General features: G+C 44.3%; 1 protein-coding gene across 5 annotated transcripts in view; it reads right to left on the reverse strand.

Annotated features, from left to right (window-relative positions):
• Nucleotides 1-18,538, reverse strand: part of PRAM1 (PML-RARA regulated adaptor molecule 1) — a 126,217-nt gene extending 107,679 nt beyond the window's left edge. Inside the window, exons 1-2 of one of the 5 annotated variants that reach the window (XM_033957356.1) lie at nt 18,499-18,538; nt 17,317-17,380 (exon numbers count right to left, since the gene is read on the reverse strand). In XM_033957356.1, coding sequence (XP_033813247.1) covers nt 17,317-17,319 — 3 coding nt within the window. In that variant the 5' untranslated portion in view covers nt 17,320-17,380; nt 18,499-18,538. Of the gene's footprint in view, nt 1-16,999; nt 17,170-17,316; nt 18,025-18,498 lie in introns of those variants that run through there. The other 4 variants (XM_033957357.1, XM_033957355.1, XM_033957359.1 and 1 more) reach the window with 4 other exon arrangements.
• Nucleotides 18,539-24,662: the final 6,124 nt, after the last annotated feature.

A 24,662-nucleotide genomic window follows, 5' to 3' on the forward strand; every position in this document is an offset into this window, starting at 1 on the left:
CGAAAGGATGGATGAGAAGAACAGTGGATGCAGTGGAAAATATGATAAGACAGCGAGCATGCCTTCCAGAATGAGCAAAAAAAAAATAAAAAATAGGATACATCAGGGAAAAGCACAAAGTCAGGGGTTGGGGCTGAGAGATTTACAACTTGCTATAGGAGGAAGAGGTGGTTATGGAAGAGGAATTGTGAATGATGTTTCAGTTTGGGAATGATCGCTTATTTTCATTTTTCTAGTGCTACATGGTGTATGACAGGAGGCGGTTGTTGCTCTAGGGCAGTGGTCTCAAACTCAAACCCTTTGCAGGGCCACCTTTTGGATTTGTAGGTACTTAGAGGGCCTCAGAAAAAAAAATAGTTAATGCCTTATTAAAGAAATGACAATTTTGCATGAGGTACAACTCTTTATAGTTTATAAATCTTTCCTTTTGGCTAAGTCTTAATAATAATATTGTCATTTATAGCTAAAGAGACATATGATCAAGAAACTGTTTTATTTTACTTTTGTGATTATGATAAACACACCGACGGCCTCAAAATAGTACCTGGTGGGCTGCATGTGGCTCCCGGGCCGCGAGTTTGAGACCACTGCTCTAGGGAGATTACAATGTAATAGAGACACACAAACAAGGAAAGAGGGGAATGATGAGGGCTTACAGAGAAGTGAGTATACAGAGCAGAAGAGAGGATCCTGGGGGGGTGGGGGGAACTGTGTACAGTAGGATTAATGTTCAGATTGGTTTTCTTTGGGATAAAAGCCAGGGAAGAGGGCATATGGTTGAAGAATGAAGGCAATGTAGGGAAATGTAGTTATGTTGAAACTGGAATGATTCTAAATCCTTGAAAAAAAGCTGCAATCAAAACAGGAAAGAATAGGGTGAGTTTGGGCGGGAACAAAGTGTAGGAGATTTGAATTTCAATAGGAGTCCTTTAACTACATCTGCAATTGAGAACATGTTTGCAGGTACAACAGCAGCAGCTATGGATGCCACTCTATCAATGTTTAGCTGCCTGACTGAAGGCCAAACACAGTTCAGGGGTCACAATCAGCTGACACCGTGAGGTGATCGGAGTTGAGCATCATTACTGGTGACCCGTCAAGTGCACGAAGGACAACTGCGCCCCAACAAATGCACGCACTGAATGGGAGGTAGAGAATGACACGGTGACAAAATTCATCACCGTTCCCGTCCCCGCGGATAACCGCGGGAAATAATCCCATGTCATTTTCTAGTGTCTATTTCAACCTCAGTCCTTCTACACCAGCATTCTTCAAAGCAAAGCTTGTGGGTCAGTGGTTGTGGCCATTCATACTCTGATTCTTCCCTCTCTCCTTAAAGAATGACATGAAGATGGTTTCCCACGGTTATCCGCGGGGACGGGAACGGTGATGAATTTTGTCACCGTGTCATTCTCTAATGGGAGGTGAACTGACAGGATACTATTTAGTGTTAGGGTTAGGTTTACATCATGATTATGGGAAATCTTTCAGTGGATATCTGGAAGGCCCTGATTTGCTCAAGAGATAGGACCTGAGCAAATCAGGGACTTCCAGATATCCTTGATGGGCCGCAATTGTCGTGCACGGCACTTGTCCGTGCGCACATTTGTCGAAGTGCAATTGTCCTGCGCGGATTTGTCGGTGTACCTTCATTATCAATTTTTATTCTGTTATTATCTTTTTGTATAGAGCAGGGATCCCCAAAGTCCCTCCTTGAAGGCCGAATCCAGTCGGGTTTTCAGGATTTCCCCAATGAATCTGCATTGAAAGCAGTGCATGCACATAGATCTCATGCATATTCATTGGGGAAATCCTGAAAACCCGACTGGATTGCGGCCCTCAAGGAGGGACTTTGAGACCCTTGTACAGGTTTTAATCTGTCATAGCTGCTAAATGGAGTTCTTTTCCTTATATGTTTTCTATTCATTGTTTTGTAAAGCATTTTGCCCTTCAATTTGTCAGTTAAAGGTGATATAGAAAGTTCCTCGAAATAAATAAGTTAAACAGCACTTTCTGGAATCCTTCATCTATAGAAAATAGTGTACCTTAATCTTAGTCAGACACTCTTCCCATAGAGAGGAAATTTAGGTACCAAAAGAGGCAGAATGGACAACACAACTATACTGGGTACCTTACATCTTCTCCATGGTGACGTGGGCTGGATTCAATATCCAGAGTTCACACTTTTCCCTCAAATGAAACTGAAATGCATTGTTAGTGCTTAAAATACAGCACAGCCCTGCCCTGAATCCCAAAGAAGCTGTAGTTTGTCAGAAAACCTTGAGAACTCACTATAAAGGCGGATATAACCTGCAAGGCCATCGGCTCTTCCCATTTGCACTTCTTGTTACTACACCACAGACCCAACGAATGCCTCAGTTAACTTCTCAGTGGTCTGTTGCATAGATACAAAATCCGGAGGCAACTTAACCCCAAAAGAGAGCCGTTACAAAGAGTGCTCTGTTTCAAGTTCCTATATTCCTGCGCTTGCACAACTTGAAAAGGAAATGCTCCTTGCTATGAGGTAAGATCCCTTTCTGGTGTTCACAGAGCTACCAAGTTGCTCAATTCAAGACTGTTTATAACATCTGATAAAGATAAATAAATTTTAACAAAATTAGTAGATGGTCCATATGTTGCTCCATAAAACTGTATATAGCTAGCAAACATTTTAACCAATGCTGCTCCCCCCCTCCTCTTTTCCTCTTCTGCTCTCTCGTGCATGAAAATCACAGCAGTGAGAGGGCCTGTGTTCTTATGACCTCTTGCTTAAAGGGGAAGGGGTAAAACGCAGACCTCACGGACCTGACGGACCTCGCGGATCTAAACCCGCACGTCCTTAAAAATCTGAGGTCCGTGCCGTTTGTAGTTAGTTTCTGGCTCTGACAGACCTTGGTGACAATTTAGCGCTGACGGATCCGTCTCAGCATAGGGAGGGAAAAGTATTAGGATCCGTCAGCGCTACAATGTCATCGAGGTCTGTCAGAGCCGATTTACTGGGGCTGCAGGAAACCAGTTTAAAGGATTCGTTTTAGAGCCGCTCCAGCACTAGTCTCTGGCTCCGACAGACCTTGGTGACATTTTAGCGCTGACGGATCCTAATACTTTTCCCTCCCTATGCTGAGACGGATCCGTCAGCACTAAATTGTCACCGAGGTCTGTCAGAGCCAGAAACTAACTACAAACGGCACGGATCTCAGATTTTTAAGGACGTGCGGGTTTAGATCCGCGAGGTCCGTCAGGTCCGTGTTTTACCCCTTCCCTGCTTAAAGTTCCCATTTATAACCTTCCTACAACCTTCTTAATTCTCCAATTCTGCCCCCCTCCCCAACACACAATTGAATAAAAAGGGTCTGTATGTTAGCTACCCTACCTATCTATTCCTCTCCTAACTTGTTAACTGCCCTATTAGTATGGGGGGTGCTGAAAAGTTCTCAGTTCAACCAACCAACTTCCTAAATTCTGAGCGTTATTTTGCCACTGCAGCTGAAAAGAGTGTTATCTTATTTCATTAAGTGCCAATTTGCAGAAACGAAATTCTATGTTTTGACATTGTTTCAGATCATTGATTGAGCCATAGCCACGTCATTCTCTTCTTGGTTGGGTTGAGAACTTTCCAGTACCCCCCCCCCCCCATGTGCCTTGTTGGTCAGAGATTGCACATAAGGTCCCCAGATTCCAAATAACTTTTTCTTAATACTGTATGCATTTTTAGCTACACTGTGGTATGAAACCTATTCCTCCAACATCAGAATGTAGGAACATCCGATTGAGTTCAATAGTATAATATACAAGGGTTACATCTAGGATCTAGAATCAGAAAATAATATTAAATATTGAACTAAGGCCAGTACTGGGCAGACTTGCACGGTCTGCATCTGTATATGGCCATTTGGGGGAGGATGGGCTGGAGAGGGCTTCAATTGCTGGGAGGGTTTAGATGGGCTTGAGTAGGTTTTAACGGAGGTTTCGGGAGTAGAGCTTTGGATTCTTGCCCAGAAATAGCTAAGAAGAAAAAATTAAAAAAATTTAAATTGAATCAGGTTGGGCAGACTGGATGGACCATTCGGGTCTTTATCTGCCGTCATTTACTATGTTACTATGTTATGTTACATGAAAAGTAATGCCTCTACCTCCTTAACCTTTGTTTAAATGAAGATATTTTAATGAATTAAAAAAAGTAATGCCTGAAACTTGCTCTTATTACATGTATTTACTTTTCTACATGGTTGCCACCATTTCTGCCAACTGAGAAGTTTTTGAAAGCTGTCACAAAAGAACTGCACACCTTGGGCTAGATTCACAAAACTAACCGATCGTATACCGATGGTTTTGTGATTGTTTCCCGACCCAATTCACTATACAGTTGTGTGATCAATCTCCGATCTGCACATGCAAATGAGGGGAAATGCCATGCATAAGTAGGAAGCCATCGATTCACTAAACAGAAGTAGGGTTTGCCGATCCTAAACGAAGCGCTTGCTGAGCACCAGTCGCTACTATCCTTGTCGACTCTCCTGCTCTCTGCCGCCCTGAAAACAACCATCAACATAAAAAATAAAAAAACTGTACATATGCATACTCCCCCCTTTTTATATCTTGTGCAAAAAGCACAATGTGAGCCTGTGGTTTTAACCCGCGGGTTTAAAGCGTGTTCTGTTCCGTAGTCTGGCTGTAAAGCGTGTTCTGTTCCATTCTGCCTGCACAAATTTAAATGATTCCTTTCGGGAGCTGCTGTCTGTACTTATGCCACCCCTCCCCCCTTTATTTTGATCTCGCTTGTGTGGAGAGCAAGTGCATGCGCGGATCGCATCTACAGCCAACCAGGATGGTCTGTGTGTGCGTCGTGATCGCTCTGCAGCGATCCATGGGACGTGTGTCTGATCAGATAATTTGCATGAGGACTATTTAGTGAATTAGTCGCCCGGCAGAACTCAGCCACGAATCGCTCGACGATTTAGTGAATCTAGGCCTTAGCCTCTTCAATTAGTCTCTCACAGTCTTTTCCACCTCCCCCAAAGATATGCTTTCAATTTTGGAAAAAGATGGAAATCACATAGTGCTAGGTTTGGGCTGTATAGCAGATGGGATCATTAGACTATTCTGCCCAGTTTAAGGTTATTGTAAGATGGTGAGACCCATCTTCGCAACTGCCTCTGTGGCATTGTAATGTTGCAACAATTCCTTTCTTGTGCTTTGGAACTCTTCTCAATCATTCCTTCTTGATATTCTTCTCCCCTTGCAGCCGTGGTCACCCGCCACAATAAAATATTACCTTTGCTGGCGGCGATACCAAGCCCTGCCAGTGAAGATATCTCCCACCTGCATTATGCCCAGTGATGGGTTGGTAAGTGTTTAACAATAGGCTCTCCAAGCATACAAGCGTGCATGCCCTGCAATTTGGGTGGGACTCGGAGAAGCAACGCATTCTTCTCTCTCTCATCCCTTCCCCTCCCCCATGCAGGTGTACAAGGCATAACTTTGCTGCCAGCATGATTCTGAGCAGAGAATGATATGGGGACAAATTTTTCCCCGACCAAGTGGGAACTAATTTTCCTGTCCTAGTGAGTTCTTTTTCTGGCCCTGCCCCATTTCTGCAAGCTTTGTCCTCATCTGCACAAGCCTCAAGCACTTTGAAATCATAAGTGTTCGAGATTTGTGCGGTTAAGGCTGTGCTTACAGGAATGGAGCAGGGACAGGGAGAGCGGCAAAACTTGTGGGGCCGGGGAAATTGAGTTTCCGCGGGGATGGGGAAAAATTTGTCCTCGTGTCATTCTCTAATTCTGAGCGTGCGCATGAAGTCCTGGCATGCTGCTCAGAGCCAGAAACAAGCAATGGGGAGCAGCAGCAGTCTATTTATTTGGCTGGTGGGCTCAGTATCCCCGAGGAAAACAAAAAAAAACAACCTGCAGGCTATGTACAAGGTGCAGGCAAAATTTATTGTTCTAATATTTAAATGCAGTAATATACAACCTTATTACCAACCAAAGGATCCAACAAGGGCCATGTTTCAGACAACACCTTCCTCAGGGGTCCATGGTAAATAAGGTGTGAAGCAAACCGCATGAAAATAAATGATAAACAATTGCCTGTGTAAAACAATCAAAAAAAGAGGTAAATCAAAATCTCAAAAGTGAAAACCGTCTGCATTTAAATATTAGAACAATAAATTTTGCCTGCACCTTGTACATAGCCTGCAGTTGTTTTTTTTGTTTTCCTTGTGGTTTGGTATACTGCAGAGTTTTTTTGGATTCTTTTTGTTTTGGGCTCGGTATCCCGACCAGAAAAAGTAAAAGGGAATTCAGGAGAGGGTCTGATGAACCCACATTGGGGACCCAGGCCCTCAAAGGCTACTGGTTCCCAAAATTCCAAAAGACTCAACAAACAGCTCTTGCGAATCAGTACGAGCCAGTTCCAGCACATCAATGGCTATGCCTATAGCAACACTTAATTCACTCAGGTGTGCTTCATCCGCTAATCTAGTCTCTCCCGCACATGCTCAGGAGAGCATGCACGAAACAGTCGGCATTAGCAGCCAACGTGCACCTGAGTGAATTAAGTGCCGCTGCAGGTGCAACTCAGGTAGGCAATGTCTTCAGCTGGTGGGGCTTTGCATCCCTGCTACGCATGAAAGCAGAGAGGTCCCAAGCCAAAGATGAGGGACCAGGCCTCTACGGCCTACACACACACACACTGCATGTGGCTATGTGACTGATATTATCAAAAGGGGAACTCACGCTGAGGTTTTCTTTTTTTTTTTTTTTTTTTTTTACAGCAGGTATTCCCTGAATATGTTAAAAGGCAATTTTCCCAGAGATCACTTTGGGATTGTAGCCTTTAAGAGGCTAGTAAAAATGTTCCTCTATCAGGTCTTAGAGCTATCCATCAGTGGGAAATAAGACAACTCCTCAAAAACAAAAGAAAAAAAAAAGATCTCAATTAAGGAAGGCATATGAGGTGGAAACAAGGGCAGCTGATTCATGGCTGATGAGGAAGACATGTCTGTGAAAGTACACCAGAGGTGTGTGATTGAATTTTGTGTTAAGCTTGGAAAAAGCAGTAACAAAACCTTTGAAATGTTACAGCAAGCATATAGAAACATGAGGGCAGATAAAGGCCAAATGGCCCATCTAGTCTGCCCATCTGCAGTAACCATTATCTCTTTCTCTCTCTGAGAGATCCCACATGCCTATCCCACGCCTTCTTGAATTCAGACACAGTCTCTGTCTCCACCACTATAGAATCATAGAAACATGACAGCAGGTATGGTGGTGAAACACTTAAGGGACAACAAAGGAGTCATGAGGATAAAATGTCAATAATTCATCCACGGGTGTAAAGTTCACTTGTGATCCTCAGCTTCGCTTTGGACCCCAGATATTTTCCTGTTCCTTCTAAATTTGACCTGCATTGAATGCTCTATTTATGTGATAGAGCTACCAGCCATTGAGACTCTTGACAAAGGCGTAGATGCCGAAACGCTATCAGTGTCGAGTCTTCGAGTCCTCGCAGTGCTACTATTAATAAAGTGAACTTTGAACTTTACACCCGTGGCTGAATTATTGACATCTCATCCTCACGACTCCTTTGTTGTGCCTCGACTGTCCCGTTGTTGAGGCCCCCCTTGGGCTCCCTTTTTGGCGAAACATTTAGCCGTGCTGCATACTCTTACAGACACATCTTCGTCATCTGCCGTGACAATGAAGACTATAATTCTACACAACCCCACACGGACAACTAGAAACAAAAACATCTTCGCCTATCCTAAAATCACTGGCTGCAAATACAAATCCTTCCTTGACAGAACCTTCATGTTCCAAGCTAACAGACAACAATCCTGGCTGGGAAACTACATAAATAAAACCAGACAGATCTACAACGCATTCCGAAAATCAATCAAAACCACTCTTGTTCGACAAATTCATCACCTATACAGACCGACCTTCGCTCTACGCCTTTTCCCCCTGCAAACCCGAAGCAATCTCTCAGGTAATCCCAAATCCCCTCTTACATTCCCTCCCCTTCAGCCCGTTCTTCTGCAACATTCCCCTCACACATTTGTAATACGCTGAATGTCCAGCCTTCTTTCGATGTGAACCGCCTAGAAGTCGTCTGACTATGGCGGTATAGAAAAATAAAGTTATTATTATTATTATAACAGTCCAACTACAGGTTCCGAACCAGCACAGCGTTGCCACAGAGGCAAGCCACTTTTTTCAGTTCTCTATCTCATTAAAGAAACAGTCACTATGCCAGAGAACTGTATACAATATAGGGCTCCATTTACAAAGCTGCGCTAGCGGTTTTAGCACGCGCTTAGCACGCGCTAAATTGCCCCCGCGCGCTAGACGCCAACACCAGCACTGAGCTGGCATTAGTTCTAGCGGTGTAGCGCGGGTTTAGCGTGCGCTAAAATCATTATCGCAGCTTAGTAAAAGGAGCTGATAATCTCCGAGAAACTATGTGCACAAATTATTATATGCCAGAGCTACATGCACAGACATTACATTTCAAAATTACATTATGGGCTCCTTTTACTAAGGTGCGCTAGCGTTTTTAGTGCACGCTGAAGATTAGCGCGCGCTAAACAAAAAATACTAATGCAAACTCTATGGAGGCATTAGCGTCTAGTGCGCACGGCATTGTAGCGCACGCTAAAGCCACTAGCGCACCTTAGTAAAAGGAGCCCTATGTTTCATTTTATATCCTGCCTTGCTTGCAAATAAGGACATGACATAAGAATTCCTATACTTGGTAAGACAAGTATATTTCTCAAGCCTAGTGTCCTTTATCCAACAGTGGCCATTTCAGGTCATAAGTACCCGGCAGATCTCAAAATGTAGCAAGACTCCAACTGCCCATCTCCAGGGATAAGCAGAGGTTTTCCCCAGATCTACCCTAACAACAGTTTATGAACTTTTCCTCCATGAACTTGTTAGCATAGCTGAATTTAAGAACAATTTGGACAACTTTTACCACATCTTCTGGCAACGAATTCCAGAGTAGAGTTGCACGGGGACAGAAATCCTGCCCGTCCCCACCAGTATCCTGCCTGTCCCCGCCAGAATCTCCTCCATCCCCGCCCGTCCCCATAAGGAATCCCCTCAGTCCCTGCCCGACCCTGTGAAGAATCTCCTCTGTCCCTGCCCGTCCCCCTTATAAAAAGCAGCAATTACTTCTGACAGTTTGATTTTTTTTTTTTTAAGTCTTAGTTTATTTAAACCAACAATAAAATACAATATAAACAAATAACAGTGAACAGAAATAAGAGATGCATACATCACCAGAAAGAATTAGAATAGACATTAGGTCATGTGACTGTAGGGTCAACCATTTCTTGTTAAAAGAGTTGGATTTTTTGGCAATATAAAGCTCATATCTGTAGAGCAAACAAATCTACAGATGGTTCCACCATCTGGCATAGGTAACTTGTGAGAGGTCCTTCCAAGATCCACAAATGGATTTTAATGCAGCAATAAGTAAAGAATCAAACAATACAGCATCAACATCATTTAAAGCAGAATTGACAGAGGCACTTTTCAGGACAATGATTGCATATGATAAATGTGCCAAACTGAACTGGAAACCCCAAAACAAGCTCAGCAAGTACTTCATTTTATACTAAACACAATTGGTGGCATAACCATGAGAGGGGGCTAGGCCTCCCACTTTGAGCTTAGCCCCCCTCAAAATGAACATCTCCCTTGCTGTAGATGGTAGGACATTTTGTTTTTCCATCATCTTGATCCCAGTTTCTGCTTTTGTCTATCTTCTACTAATTCTCTTTCCAGGCCTTGGGAACTCCGGTTCCATCCCCGCGGGAGTCCCGTAGACCTGGAGGGGATCCCCGCGGGAATCCCGTAGACCTGAGGGGATCCCTGCAGGAGTCCCGCAGGACCTGCTGGATTCCCGCAATCCCTGTTCAGACCTCTATTCCAGAGTTTAACCATGTGTGAATGAAATGACATTTTCTCCAGTTTGTTTTTGAAAAGTGTTACTATGCAGTTTCAAAGCATGGCCCCTAGTTTTGTAGTTTTGATATAGTAAACCACTAATTCACATTTATCTGTTCCACTATCCTCATTTTACAGTTCTCTACTGTATTTATATATTTAATTTGTTTTCTATCCCGTCTTCCCCAAAGAGCTCAGGACGGGTTACAGGTTAACATACATAATATACAGTTTACAAGTTAAATTTGTCATAGTTACAGTAGAAGATTTTTCAATATATGTACATTTATTTGAGCCAATGATAGAGCCTGAGGGACAGGGTTGCAGGAATGGAGGTTTTTTAGAAGTCTGATTGCCGTGTTTTGTACACATTGGAGATGTTGTATATTCTTTGCCATGAAACCGTTGAACAGCGCGTTGTAGTAGTCCATGCGGGAGAAGACTAAGGTATAGAGTAGCTGGGTGAAGTCAGTCTCAGAAAAGTAGTTCCTTATTTTCTGGAGTTGATGCAGGTAGTAAAATGAGGAAGATACCACCTGAGAGATATGGTTGCAAAGGTTGGAGTCAAGGAGTATTCCTAGGCTGCGCGCTTGGTTTTTTGCAGTTATGGTAGTTGAGTCCCAGTGTAGAAAGGGACGGATGTAGTTGCAATGTTTCTGTGGATCCAAAGGAGTTCCATTTTGGAGGCATAAGAACATAAGAATTGCTGCTGCTGGGTCAGACCAGTAGTTCATTGTGCCCAGCAGTACGCTCCCGCGGCAGCCCCTAGATCAAAGACCAGTGCCCTAACTGAGACCAGCCTTACCTGTGTATGTTACGGTTCAGCAGAACTTGTCCAACTTTGTCTTGAATCCCTGGAGGGTGTTTTCCCCTATAACAGACTCCAGAAGAGCGTTCCAGTTTTCCACCACTCTCTGGGTGAAGAACTTCCTTACGTTTGTATGGAATCTATCTCCTTTTAACTTCAGAGAGTGCCCTCGTTCTCTCTACCTTGAAGAGGGTGAACAACCTGTCTTTATCTACTAAGTCTATTCACTTCAGTATCTTGAATGTTTCGATCATGTCCCCTCTCAGTCTCCTCTTTTCAAGGGAGTAGAGGCCCAGTTTCTCTAATCTCTCGCTGTACGGCAACTCCTCCAGCCCCCTTAACCATTTTAGTCACTCTTCTCTGGACCCTTTCGAGTAGTACCATGTCCTTCTTCATGTACGGTGACCATTGCTGGATGCAGTATTCCAGGTGAGGGCGTACCATGGCCCGGTACAGCGGCATGATAACCTTCTCCAATCTGTTCGTGATCTCCTTCTTAATCATTCCTAGCATCCTAATTGCCCTTTTCGCTGCCGCCACGTATTGCATAGATGGCTTCATCAACCTGTCGATCAGCACTCCCAAGTCTCTTTCCTGGGGGGGTCTCTCCAAGTAACACCCCAGACAGAGGTCTAAGGTTGAGCCAGATGGGCAAATAGGGTCTAGTATCGTAGTGATGTTGCCATGGGAGACAGTTTCAAAGTGAGTTAGGTTCCCAGTTGTAGTTTTAATTATCTTGTCTGAGTCGCAAAGGGATAGTGTCTGTAGTGCGGTGGAGTCAAGGTAAGACTATATTTACTATATATACTCTGCGAAATAATCTGAGTGTTTCACTGTCGAGTTTGTTGTTAAGGCATCGGTTGTCTCCTTGTGATGTTGTAAGTATCTTTTTTGTTAGTTAAAAAAAGATTCTTGATCTATTGAGGTCTTTTTCTTTTTTAATAAAATTTTCACAAAGAAAATAAAGAATGGAAATACAACAACTTCCATCTAATCCACATTACGAGAGGTTATACCCTAATCTCATTTAATCTTTTCAATAAGGAAACGTTTAAGATCTATTTATTTTGATCTTCATATTAATACAGAAATAGTATAGTTTAAGCAAACAGACCCACTAAATCTGGTGTCTAATCTATTTAGCTCCTAAACAAAGTCAGTATTGTTTCTTTTGTTTCTCCTGCAAATCTAAAAATTGCTCCAATTCTATAGAATCCCAAAATATAAATTCTTTCTCCTGAAGTTTTATAATACACTTACAAGGGAATTTCAAGTAAAAAGTAGCTTCTAAAGCCAATACTCAAGATTTTAATTGAAGAAAAGCCTTTCTTCTTAATTGAGTGGCTTTAGCTACTTCTGGAAAAATCTGTACATCGATCACCACAAAATTTTGTTTCTTTGTTCTTAAAGTACATCTTCATAATTCAACTTTTATCCATCTCTGTAGAACAAGTCATTAAAAGAGTGTTTTTAGTTGGCACCAAATCTTGGGAATCTTCAAGAAATTTAGTTAAGTTTCAAGTTTATTTTTAATTTGATGAATTGCTTATTTAGATTCACTAAGCGAGATACAACTTTAATAAAAAAGTATAAACATATATGTAAATATACTATTTAAATTTTAAAATAATGGGTTAGACCGACAGACCTACAGACTAACTGATACACAAGGTAAAAAGGGGGAGGAACTACAATTCAATATTTTAGGATAGCAAGGAGAACCATAAATGGAAAGAACGTTAGGGAGAGAAGAGTGAAAACTATGAAAGAGCTAAAATAAACTGACCCACTCCTTGCCTTATAGAGATTTTTTTCTTTTGTGGGATATAGTATAGGTTAGAAATCAATGTTGATTCTGTGTTTGGTAAACCCAATATCTCCTTAAAATATATCTGAAATAATATTTCAGGAGATAATAAATATGTTATAGGAAAATTAACAAAACGCAGATTATTTGAATGAGATAAGCTCTCCATTACTTCAAGTTTAGAATGAATAATATGAGAATCTTTAAGTGCAGAGGATTAAATCTTCTGCAAAGTCAAGACTTGTGTTTCAAATTTCACCAATTTATTTTATCCAACATCTTTATATTTGAATGAACATTTTCAAATTTTTGGATGACTTCAGTAACCCCCTCTAAAGGCAAATTTATCAACCATAAATTTCTTAGTGAAATTTCCTGTTGAATCTCCTGGGGACCTAGTTCAGCTGCGCCCTCTGATAATATAATTGCTTTAAGCATCTCTTTCAAAGTTATCAAAGAGGACATCTGCGGATCTAAAGAATCCCCAGGAGAATCAGTTAAGCCCTGATCTGGTCCAACTTCACTAGGAAGATTAGGTGGAGGGGGAAGAGTTCTTTCTAAGGGACTATTTGATGCTCCAGATTCCAACTCAGCATCTCTCCCCTAGGGTACACTAATTTAAGACCTAATGTACCACCTAGGCCAAAGCGCTCTGCAACTGTTTCAGGTTTGGTTGTTCCCTCTCAAAAAACAATTACATTTGGAAGCACTGAGGAGGAGCACATTTTCGTGTGTGGGTCCAATAGAATGGCACAAACTTCTAATGTCACTTCGACATCAGAAAGACTTAGGTCAATTAAAAAAACTGTTGAAGTGTCATTTTTTGTGGGTGTGTGAAATGAAATATGCACTCTAATGTTTATGATCTATATTGAGTTATAATTAGGTATGTTTTACTGTTATCCGCTTGAAATAAATGCAGACTATAAATAATAAACTATAAACTATTCCACACGTAGCATACACATAGGCAGCTATCCCCCAAATTCTATATATGGCACTTTGACTTTTGCGGTCCTCTTCATTTAATAACTAGTCAATTAGCTCTGATAATTGCCTTCTTAACAAGCAATTATCAATATTCATTAGATTTAATTTAAATGTGTGTGTGTAATTTTTGGCACAGGATTTGAGCCTAAATTTTATGCATGATGCCAAAAAAAGGGGGGGAGGGGGAGCATGGAAATAGGAGGGTTATTGGCGGATTGGGGGCTTTCCTTACATTTGCACACATCATTACAGAATAAGGGGCATATGCACCTAACTACAGGTGCGAGGATTTGCTCCATAATTTCTATTTGTGCAAATTGCTACCAGGAGTGGCTCCTGGGTGTAAACACTATTCTATTCTGTGTGGGAGGTGTTCAGTGCCAATTTTTTAGGCACAATATATAGAGTTCTATCCTATATGCATAAATTGTATTTATTTCATTATTTATTTGGTTTTATATCCCATCCTCCCAGGAGAGGGTTACAAGTTTACATGCATAACAAAGCATGGTAAAATATAACATGACAAACATGGCACGGTGTGATACAGCATGACGAGCATTGCACAATAAAACATAGGATGGCAGCTTAGATTGGCAAACGTAGTCATATATACAAGCTTTACATATACAGTAAAACCTTGGATTGCAAGTAACTTAGTTTGCAAGTGCTTTGCAAGACAAGCAAAATATTTGATTAAACTTTAATTTGATATACAAGCAATGTCTTGCATGACAAGTACATACAGTATACACACATATCATTATCACAACTGAGCCGATGGTTCTTCTCGCTCTGACGCGGCAGGAGTGTAGTGACTGTTCTAAACGAGCGGGGTTTGCAATACTAGTACATATAGTATTTTGTAGTAAAGTTTTTGGGTTGTGAAACGAATCGTCTGAGTTTCCATTATTTCCTATGGTGAAATGTGCTTTGATATTCGAGTGCTTTGGATTACAAGCATGCTTCTGGAATGAATTATTTTATTTATTTATTTAGATTTTTATCCCGTCCTCCCAGTAGCTCAGAACGGTTTACAAGTAAACATTCACAATGGAGTGAATTGGACATATAAGATTATACAGTAGATTTAAATACTTGGACATACGAGACTGTGCAGCAGTGTAAATATAGGGACTATATAGCAAATTAAGAACAGTAGTTTAGTTTAGATACAAGTTATTTGAGTATAGGCTGAGAGTGGACTATACAGAAATTTTTGGCAGAAGATTAGAATGGAGAAAGAAGGGTAGAGGTGGGTTTTAAGGGGTTGGGTGTAGACTGAGAGTGACCGTTAGTTGAAGAGGAGGGTCTTTACCATTTTCCGGAATGTCATTAGTGAGTTGTGTAGTCTGAGTTGAGGGGGGAGTTGGTTCCAGAGTTGGGGAATGAAGTGGCTGTAGGAGCGTTTGCGGGCGGTTTCTGAGAGGAGGGACCTTCCGGGGGGAATGCATAGGCGTATCTCCGTTTCTGAGCGGAGGGTGCGGGTGCTCGCAAACCAAGGTTTTACTGTACATAGTATCACAAGCATGGCAAACATAGCATGGCAGTGTATCCCGCAAAAAAAAAAAAGGGAAAAAAACAACCCCACGTGTAAAATGTAGACAAAAGTAGAAGTGGGGAAGGGACACAGTCATCCAACAGTGAGAACATAGCATGGCAAACACAATATACAGAAGTGGCTAAGCTAGTATGGCCTATGGCACTTAACATGGTAGAACCTAGCACGGTGGACATGGATATCAAATATTGTGTAGTGGACATAGCACATGAATTTGTAGCATGGCAGACTTGGCATTGCATATATAGTAAGAAAGATACAATGCATAGTGGAGAGGGAGAAAAAGGTGACAATATGACAAAATATAGCAAAGCATAGGCGCTGGAACGGGGGGGTGGGGGGGGGCTGCAGGGGCCAAGGCCTCCCCATAAATTTGATCCCTGGTGGTCCAGGGGAGCAGCGGGCAGGAGCAAGCTTTCCGTGTGCCTGCCCGCTGCTAACCTGCTCGTCGGCGGCTGGTTTCTTCTGCCGCTGAGCAGCAACCAGCAGGAACGCGCTTTGGTGCTCCTGCTCGGCGCTCTGCAGCTTCTTTGACTGGCTCCCGCGAATTCTCATGGTAGCATGCGCTAATGGCACGCCCCCTTGATGAATTTCCCTAGCATTCTGTTAGTGCGCCCAACCAACCAACTTCCTAAATTCTGAACGTTATTTTGCCACTGTAGCTGAAAAGAGTGTTATCTTATTTCGTTACTTGCCAATTTGCAGAAATGAAATTCTGTATATTTGACATCGTTTGAGATCATTGATTGAACCATATCCAGGTTGCTCTCGTCTTGGTTGAGCTGATAACTTTTCAGCACCCCGTCATAGTAAAAGGACCTCTTAAAATGTAGAAGGACCTTTTATACGGCTTACATTGTAGTTAACCTTCAAAGATAAACTACTGGTACTGCTTCTCTTAGACAATTTATGTATGCTGAAAGTGTCAACCTATGTTACTTGTGCATGTAACTGAAAAGGGCAAAACTAGTACACATTCATTTGAAAGGGACCTAAATATACCCCCAGAAAGCCTTTTCTAAACCCAGCTAGAATTAAGCATTGTGCGGGGCAGAGAAGGGCAAATTTCCACCTAAGTCATTTTATCCTGGTAAACGGCTTTGAAAACTAGGCTCCCCACTCCCAACGATTATGCTCCAGAGCTATCCACTGTGGAGGAAACCTGGGAACATCTTTACTAGGCATTATGCCTCGAAATGATACATAGTGGACATTACTCCCCAAAACTACATACAAATAAACCAGAGACTTGAGCTACAGATATCAAATACTAAAACTCAAGAACATACACCAAACAGTGCCACATTCTATGCCTTGTGCAATAAAGTATGTTAGTGTTTCCAGATATTCAGTGTGAGGCCATGGCATTGAAAATCGGGTTTGTGCGGTGCTAACACATGGTCTGTGTTTTATGTGGTTACTCTGGGTGGTTAAATGCTGAATATCAGAAACCTTGTGACCTATCTCCACTTCCATAGCACAGTGTCTCTTGATTCGAATTAAACAAAGGCTAATATTTTAATATAATGCAGGATTTTTTTTTTCCAGATAAATATAAATATAACCAACATTGTACAGATAGATAAAAGAGCAGCCTAAGTGGCATTGGTCATCTCCTCTTTCCAGGTAGGAATTAAAGCAAAGGAACATTAGGCACATGCCTAGGGCCAAAATGTTTAAGAAGAGCTCTCTTTGATGTGCTGATTTAATGGTTCTCCAGGTAGAATTGTGTTTTGGTAAGTCAGTTGCTGACAGAAAAAATAATGAACTGAGTTGTGGAGAAAGACCAGAGTCAGGGCTGCTCATAGAGGTCTACTTTGCCAATTCCTGGGTGTTGTTCTCTAATCAACCTGAAGAGTCTTTGAGTAAAGCCTTTTTACCTGCTGCTTCCTTCTTGCCGAGTTTTCCCTCTGCAGTGAGAGCTACTCAGGTCCCGTCACAGTAGTAAAATGCAATTTTATTATAATGAGGGACCCAATGTGTGGTTTGTTTGGTTTTTAAAAAAATTCAGCCTAAGGTCCTTCAAAGAATGAATCCTGTTCTGCCTCTTTCCACTCAAACAACAATGAATAATCATCTCCCAGAACTCATTTATGGAGAATGAAGTCGTGGCCCGATTCAATAACTACAACAGCTCATATTTTTAAAAGTCATACAGCATCCGTGAAACAACAGAAAAAAAGGTGACCCCCCTTACCATGCTGGCTGAGTGGTTTGTTCCTGATCAAACTCCTCTGGGTTTAAAGCGTCCTGGATCTCGCCTGAAACAAAAAACACAAGCCATCCAAATTTCCTCTGCTTCCACTGGGCATTTTCGTACACGTATTTCTTTTTCAGTTCTTCCCCTGTCCAAAATTTCCCGGGAAACTTCCTTGTTCGGTGATTAGAAAATAGCTGTGTACTATGTTGAAACAGCAGTTTGTAATTCCAGGAAGTGCCAGTAGTTGCTTTGCTTATTGCTGTACACCATAACATAATATAGTTAAAGGGTTTTTTTTTTTGTGTGTGTGTTTTTAATTGTCTGACAGTATCCTTTTTCGCTCCTTTGGAATTTAAGTTCGAGTGGAAATCAGGGTTGGGATCTGACACCATAAACCGTAGTTACAACTATCCCATGCTTTATTTTGTTCCAGGGGCAATGTTTCCAAATGGGTTAGTTTTGCGCATGTGGTGACAGAAGTGGACCTGGCCCCTAAGGCTGGCTGTAGTACTTGCAGCCTGGCCGGAGCTTCTTTCTGGTGGTCACAGGAGGTAATAAACGCGGAAGGACATTTTCAATATTATGTCCAAGTCCAATTGTGGGCATTTTGGTGTAAATTTCTAAAATTCTCATCCTGAAGGTAACTATTTTCAAACCGGAAAAACGTCTATTTTATCATTTTAAAGAAAAATCACTAATTTCCAGTCTTTATTGCACTATTCTTTAGGTACCATCTAAAAAAAAAAAAAAATCCTACAGAAAAATTTGCATAAAGAAGCTGTAGGGATGGCTATGTAGCACCATTACTAGTAAACTGGCCACAGACATAGTGGTCAGTGCAGTGGACTAGCGGGAATAGTGTGTTGCACCTGAAGTGGTGGATCATGAATGGAATTAATGCTCTGGTGGTGGCTGAAGTTCTGCTGCAGGAAGAAGAGAGAGATCAGAGAGGGCCCCGCAGGAGATACCCCAGCATGAGTCTTCAGGGCCTGTTCCTGCTTCCTAGACCTCACAGACCAGCAATGCATAGATATCGTTTGTTGGGCCAGGGCTGTTGTCGGTCTCGGAAGCGCCATAAAAGTAAGGGGACCTGGCTGGATGTGCTATACCCGGGGCGGGGCGGACCGCCCTCCTCTCTTGGTAGCCACTCGAGCCGCGAGGCTACTCCTCCTTACCTACCCTGCCTGCAGCACAGAGCCGAACGGAAGTCTTCCCGACATCAGCGCTGAAGTCGGAGGGAGGGAGGGCTTTGTTTAAGCCCTCCCTCCCCTCCGAAGTCAGCGCTGACGTCGGGAAGACTTCCGTTCGGCTCTGTGCTGCAAGCAGAGCAGGTAGGGAGTAAAGCCGTGCGACTTAGTACATCCAGCCCCGCAGGAACCCCGCGACCCTCGGAGGCGTCCCCACGGGATCCCCGCGACCCGTGCATCTCTCTATTGCGGACCTCTCTGTCAACAGCTGAAACCCCTCTTGCAGGCATGCACATGCAGGAATAACTCCATACTTGTCCACCTCGTCACCGCTTCCTTTGCATTCCTAGGTACCAGGAGTTCCCAGTCTGTCCTAGCAGCCAATGCAGGACTCATTCAACCCCATCTCAAACTGCCTCATCCAGTTCCTAAAAGCCTTCCTCACCCACACCCATGACTACATCGCATCCTCCCCTCCCCCTTCCCCCACCCATATAGAGCACCATGGATAGTTCTACAGCACAGTTTGCTTCCCCTCAGTCATAGGCATAATAGACTGCACACGCATTGTATTGAGACCCCTCAGGCGCATGAGGCCACCAACAGAAAAAGGAAAGCATTCCATTCAATGAACATGCAAATTGTATGCAACGCCCAGAGGGAAATAGTGGACATGTGTGCCCGATATCCTGCCTCTACCCACAATGCCTACATCTTACAGCATTCTGGAATCTACATGAGAGTGACCTGAGGAGAGTTCAACCTTGGTTGGCTGCTAGGTAAGCATCACAGGGACAAAAAACCCTACATGCCTTGCCTCCCTACCATCTCTCCAAACACTTTCTCCTTGCCAGCTCCCACCAATCTCTCCTTTCTGCAGGTCAACTGAAACTGATTCCCCCCCCCCCCCCCATCTCTTCTTCTCTCTTTGCTTCCCTCCCACAGGTGACAGAGGCTATCCACAGCAAGCCTGGCTAATGATACCATTGTGCACCCCCCCCCAAATGGTGCAGAGGACTAAAATCTGCAATGTAGGAGCACCAGGGCCATCATTGAATGCACCTTTGGTCAACTGAAGAACAGGTTCAGACATCTTGACCGTCCGGGATCAACCTGATAAGATGGCTCAGTTGTTTAAGGCCTGTTGCGTGCTCCACAATCTAGCCCTCTGGAAAAGGTAGCTCCTCCCAACCCACACCCCCTCCAACAGTCACATCTGCCACAGCCATCTGATGCAGAGGATGAAAAGCACCTTCCACCCCCCCCCCCCTCAGAGCTGACCAGGGTGCATTCCAGGAGGGAGTGTGTGCCAGGCAACGATTGACACAGATAAACTTAAGTTAAACGTCAATGAACAGCAGCTTTTATTTATGGCAGGGGTAGGGAACTCCGGTCCTCGAGAGCCGTATTCCAGTTGAGTTTTCAGGATTTCCCCAATGAATATGCATGAGATCTATTTGCGTGCACTGCTTTCAATGCATATTCATTGGGGAAATCTTGAAAACTCGACTGGAATACGGCTCTCGAGTACCGGAGTTCCCTACCCCTGATTTATGGTGTACAGCTCTTACAAGCACAACCAACTCCCCTCACCAGCACACCCTCCCCTTATGCTACTTCACCACCCAGCCCCCCCCCCATCCTCCCAACACATACATTCCCCCCCCCCACACACACACACACAGTGGCATAGTGAGGGAGGTTGGCACCTAGGGAGGTGGCACCTGCCTGACATTGCTGTTCTGTGCACTCCCCAGTCTTCTCCACTTGAGTACCCCCCCACACACACACACTCTTTCCTGCTGCTTGAGCATCCCCTGCCTCTATATACCTCTTGAAATCTTTGCCTGCACAAGCAGCATCTTCCACCAGTGACCAGGACATGATGTCAGATGGGAGCTGAGGCTGGTGTGAGCAGCAAGTGGAAGATGCTACTCATGTGGCAAACATTTAGAGGTATGAGGGTGGGGGCAGAGAGGAGAGGTACTGGTGCTCCCTGTGAAGACAGAAACTGGGGACGGTCCGCTCTACCCCCTTACTACACCATTTCCCCCCCATACTCCTCCACACACCCCATATCCTCCCCCACACATATTCCCCCATACCACCCACAATAAACACCCATATTCTGATCCCCCTGCCTGCTTCCTCTTCCGCCAGCCTCAGCACTTTCCTTTCCCATGTCCTCTCTGAGTCTTCCCTGACCCTCCCCTCTCCCCAATGCAGAAGCACAGGAGGCAGCTTCTGCAGCCTCAAAGGGATCTCCAGAGTCCCCATCCTTGGTACTGAGCCTGCTGCTCTTGCAGGGCCCAGGTGTAGCCTTTATGAAAGATGGTCATTTCATGGGCTAGTGAGATGTCAGTTGAGGAATTAACCCCAGGATTTACTGCTGGTTCATAAGGCCACCATTGGCTGGGTGTTTGTCTATAGGTGCATACTTGAGGTAGAGGGTATATGGGACAGCTGAATAGGAGACTGGTTGTCTCTTCAGAGGTTCCTGATGTCATTCCTGAGTCCCACCACCTTGCGGCTGAGATTGTCCATGGCCTGAGACTGGCCCTCGATCTCCTCTGTAGCTTGGAACAACTGGTGTACCAATCTGCTCCCTTTGGGCCTCCATCGCCTGTTGCAGGAGCTGCAGCTTTCACTCCCATAGTCTGCCAAGCTTATGTTATGGCCCAGGAGCCTCTGTGCTAGCTGGATTAGCAGGCAGCGCTGTCACTGGGGTCCCCTCTTCTGTGCAGCCTCACCTCTATTGCTGCCCACATCTGCCTGGTGCCGTCATCTGAGAAGTCATGGGGAGGGGGAATAGTGTGCTCCAGAGTATTTATGACAGCTGCTGCTTCCTCTACTGCTGCTGGGAGATTCTGGACATCATGTGGGGCTCCATCTGTCATTGGGGGCTTCTTAGACCCTGCATTACCTGGTGTTGGGGGTCTCTGGACTGGCTACCTGCTGACCACTGTGACCAGCCTATGCCTCAGAGACATCATCTGCATGGAGAAAGGAGAGATGTGGGGCCTAGACAGCACTAATACCTACCACAGCTTACCAACATATCTGTCTCTGCCCCTCCAGGTGCCCTTTCAATGACCAAGTCAGAAGCAATACCAGTGTCATGCAGACTTAATCTGCCTGCCCCTACAGACACATCTACAATAGTGAACCATGTCTCACAGATGCCAAGGGGCCTCACATCACACACCTCATACCTGGTGAGTAGAGAGAGAAAATAGTAGGGGTGCTGAGATGACTGAGGTGGGTGAGATGTGCACAATAGTCAGGAAGGGAGGGAAGAGAATATATGCATGCATGTAGTGGTCCACCCCTTTTGTTTCTGCCATGGGCCACAGCAGCTGCCATACACTCCCACTCGGTGTAGCACCCATGAGCCTTGTGGCCTGGTAAGTTGTCAGTCAGTATGGTCACCAGCCCTCTTCCCCTCCCTCCAGGACCCTGCTGCTCATATGGTTAGCCTGGGGGGCTCCCCCCTGGGTGAGAGGATGCAGCATAGGGGGAACACAGAGCACAACCTTCATACTACCATTGTACCCGAGTCTTGTCCAGCTGCAGATGTGTCCTGGCTGCCACCATGGATGCCAGCCTGAGGGAGGGGGTTGTATGCGAGCTATTCGATAGAGCTCAGATCAAAAAGGTCCACATCTGAAAGCCTGTCCCCAGCCTTTTGGTGAATATTTTGCTTTAACTGCCTTCACATCCTCTTACAGTCCTCCATTTCCCTGTTATTCCTGTGTACTGTGTTAAGGTTTGTGTAAATTTCAATCCACTCCTTGCCCTTGGTATAGTCCCTCTTCCTTGGGGGCAAACAGGTGTCTGAGCTTCTCCTTTATTTCTTGGTCCAACATGTCTACCTCAGAATCACAAAAAGTTGACCTTTGGCTAAGTGGCAGGCCCATCTTCAGCTCTTTTAGAGCCATCTTCACTGCTGAAAAAATTGAAAATGGTGCTCTGGGCGGTTTATCTAGCCATTTGTAGACATCCTAAGTGAGGCACGTTGGATGTTTTGGAGATGGACATCCAATAGTACGATTATGGGTGAATCAGAAAGACGTTTACAAGATCTGCCATTGTGTAGATGTAATTTTCAAATGTTCCTTAGGACATTTAAGGTGTCTGATCAGTGTATGTCCTAAGAAATCTTATTTTAATTTCCTACGATGTTTATTATATGGTTGTTCCCCTGAAAATCTAATAGCATCTGCCCGGTAGTCGTTCTAGAGCAGAGGTGTCCAATGTCGGTCCTCGAGGGCCGCAGTCCAGTCGGATTTTCAGGATTTCCCCAATGAATATACATGAGGTCTATTTGCATGCACTGCTTTCATTGTATGCTAATAGATCTCATGCATATTCATTGGGGAAATCCTGAAAACCCGACCGGATTGCGGCCCTCAAGGACCGACATTGGACACCCCTGTTCTAGAGCATCATTTTCATTTCTTAGGACATCCATAATGTTGCAACCTGTAGAACTTAGAACATTAATTAACTCGCCATAGGGTAGATGCCTGATAATGGGGATGCACTCAGCCTGCTGGGCCCTCCTGCTGCACCTGTGTTCCGGTAAGCTACCACTCCTGCACATACTGCTTCTCCCCTGCCCTAGGCCAAGCAGCTTCTCCATCTCTGTCCTATTTGCCTCCTTGCTGTATTGCAGGACCTGGCTACTGAACATGCTACAGCCACTGACCACAAAGGAAGTGGTAGACCTGGACCCTATGATCTTTGCCCTCTTCCTCCCTCTTGGCCCGTCTTTTGACCTCTCCCTTATGTCTCCTTCCTCCTCCCCACTATTATCTGTCCTGGGCACTTCACACATGACTACCTTTCCCCTCTTCTCTACCCTGGGCCCATCCTGCACTACCTCACTCCCCCCTTGTGTCTCCTCGGCCTCCTTCTTACCCCTTGGTGTGTCTTGTGATTCCTCCCTATGTCTCTTCCTTCCACTCTATGCATTCTGGGCCCCTTCTACACCCTTTTATCTGTCCTGAGCTTATTCAGCAGCACATCCCTCCCATTCTCTGTTTCCCACTCCCACCCAGCAGCACACCCCCCGTTTATTTCCTGGACCTCCTTTCTCCCTCCTCCCCTTATATTTCCTGTGATCCCTCCATACCTGTTTGTGTGTCCTGGGACTCTCCAGCACCCTCTTCCTTGCCCTTATATGGTCCTGCTCCCTCTATCTTTGCTTCTCCCAAGGCAGAGCAGGGGCTTCTTCCCTAGCTCCCAGGGCCCTCCATACCAAATTGGGGGGGGGGGGGGTGTTTGGTACACCCCCAGCTGATGCAATTTCTTCTTGCAGGCCTGCCTATTCTGTGGAATCTTTTCACTGGCTAGGCACTCCTTCTGGTCTGTGCCCAAGTTGCTGGGGTGGGTCAGCACATGCCTAGTGTTCCCTGCTCTGTCCCTCATGTTTCTCTAGCCCATTTGTCTCCATCCCTCCCACTCCATTTCCCCCTTCAGCTGCACATCACCATTAAGCAGTTTGCATACCGTTGCCCATCAGCTTAAATTGTTCATGTCTGTATTGCTTAGGGGAAAGCGGTATCTGTTCACATTACCTTTTGACATGTGATATGATGTCACAGCAGTCACAGTTGTCTGTACAGTTGTATATCTCTTGACAATTGTTACCTTGAACCATTTTGCTGCTATTGATAACCTACTTTTCACATGATGTTTGGATTAATAAACATTTTTAACATGTCCCTCCTGTCACATAGCCTTCTTTGTAACATGGATCTGGGGAATGCATGATTCTTCTGGCTGCAGGGCCATGGTTCCTGATGGCTACCCAGTACCCTTCCATTTCTCTTTGGCTACTGTGCTGTTTCAGTGACCTTCTCAGAAGTCTCAGGTCTAGGTCACTGAAACATGAGTGAAGAAAAATGGTCTGTCAAGAATGTTAAAACTCAAGGTTTTATTCATAATTGTCATGTTTATTGTATTCTTTTCAGTGTTAAATACTGTGACAGGGAAGCTCCTGTCACAGGTTCAAAATCGGCTTTAACCCTGCCACTAAAGCAAATAAGCCTATTCCTAAGCCAAGGAAGCTGCCCATTAACTGTTCCCAGTACTAAGATCAGACAGGCAGGGCAGAACAGAGAAGGGATAGCAGAGAAGAACAGAATACCTGTT

Source organism: Geotrypetes seraphini, chromosome 8 (genome assembly GCF_902459505.1).
Source record: "Geotrypetes seraphini chromosome 8, aGeoSer1.1, whole genome shotgun sequence".
Lineage (NCBI taxonomy): Eukaryota > Metazoa > Chordata > Amphibia > Gymnophiona > Dermophiidae > Geotrypetes > Geotrypetes seraphini.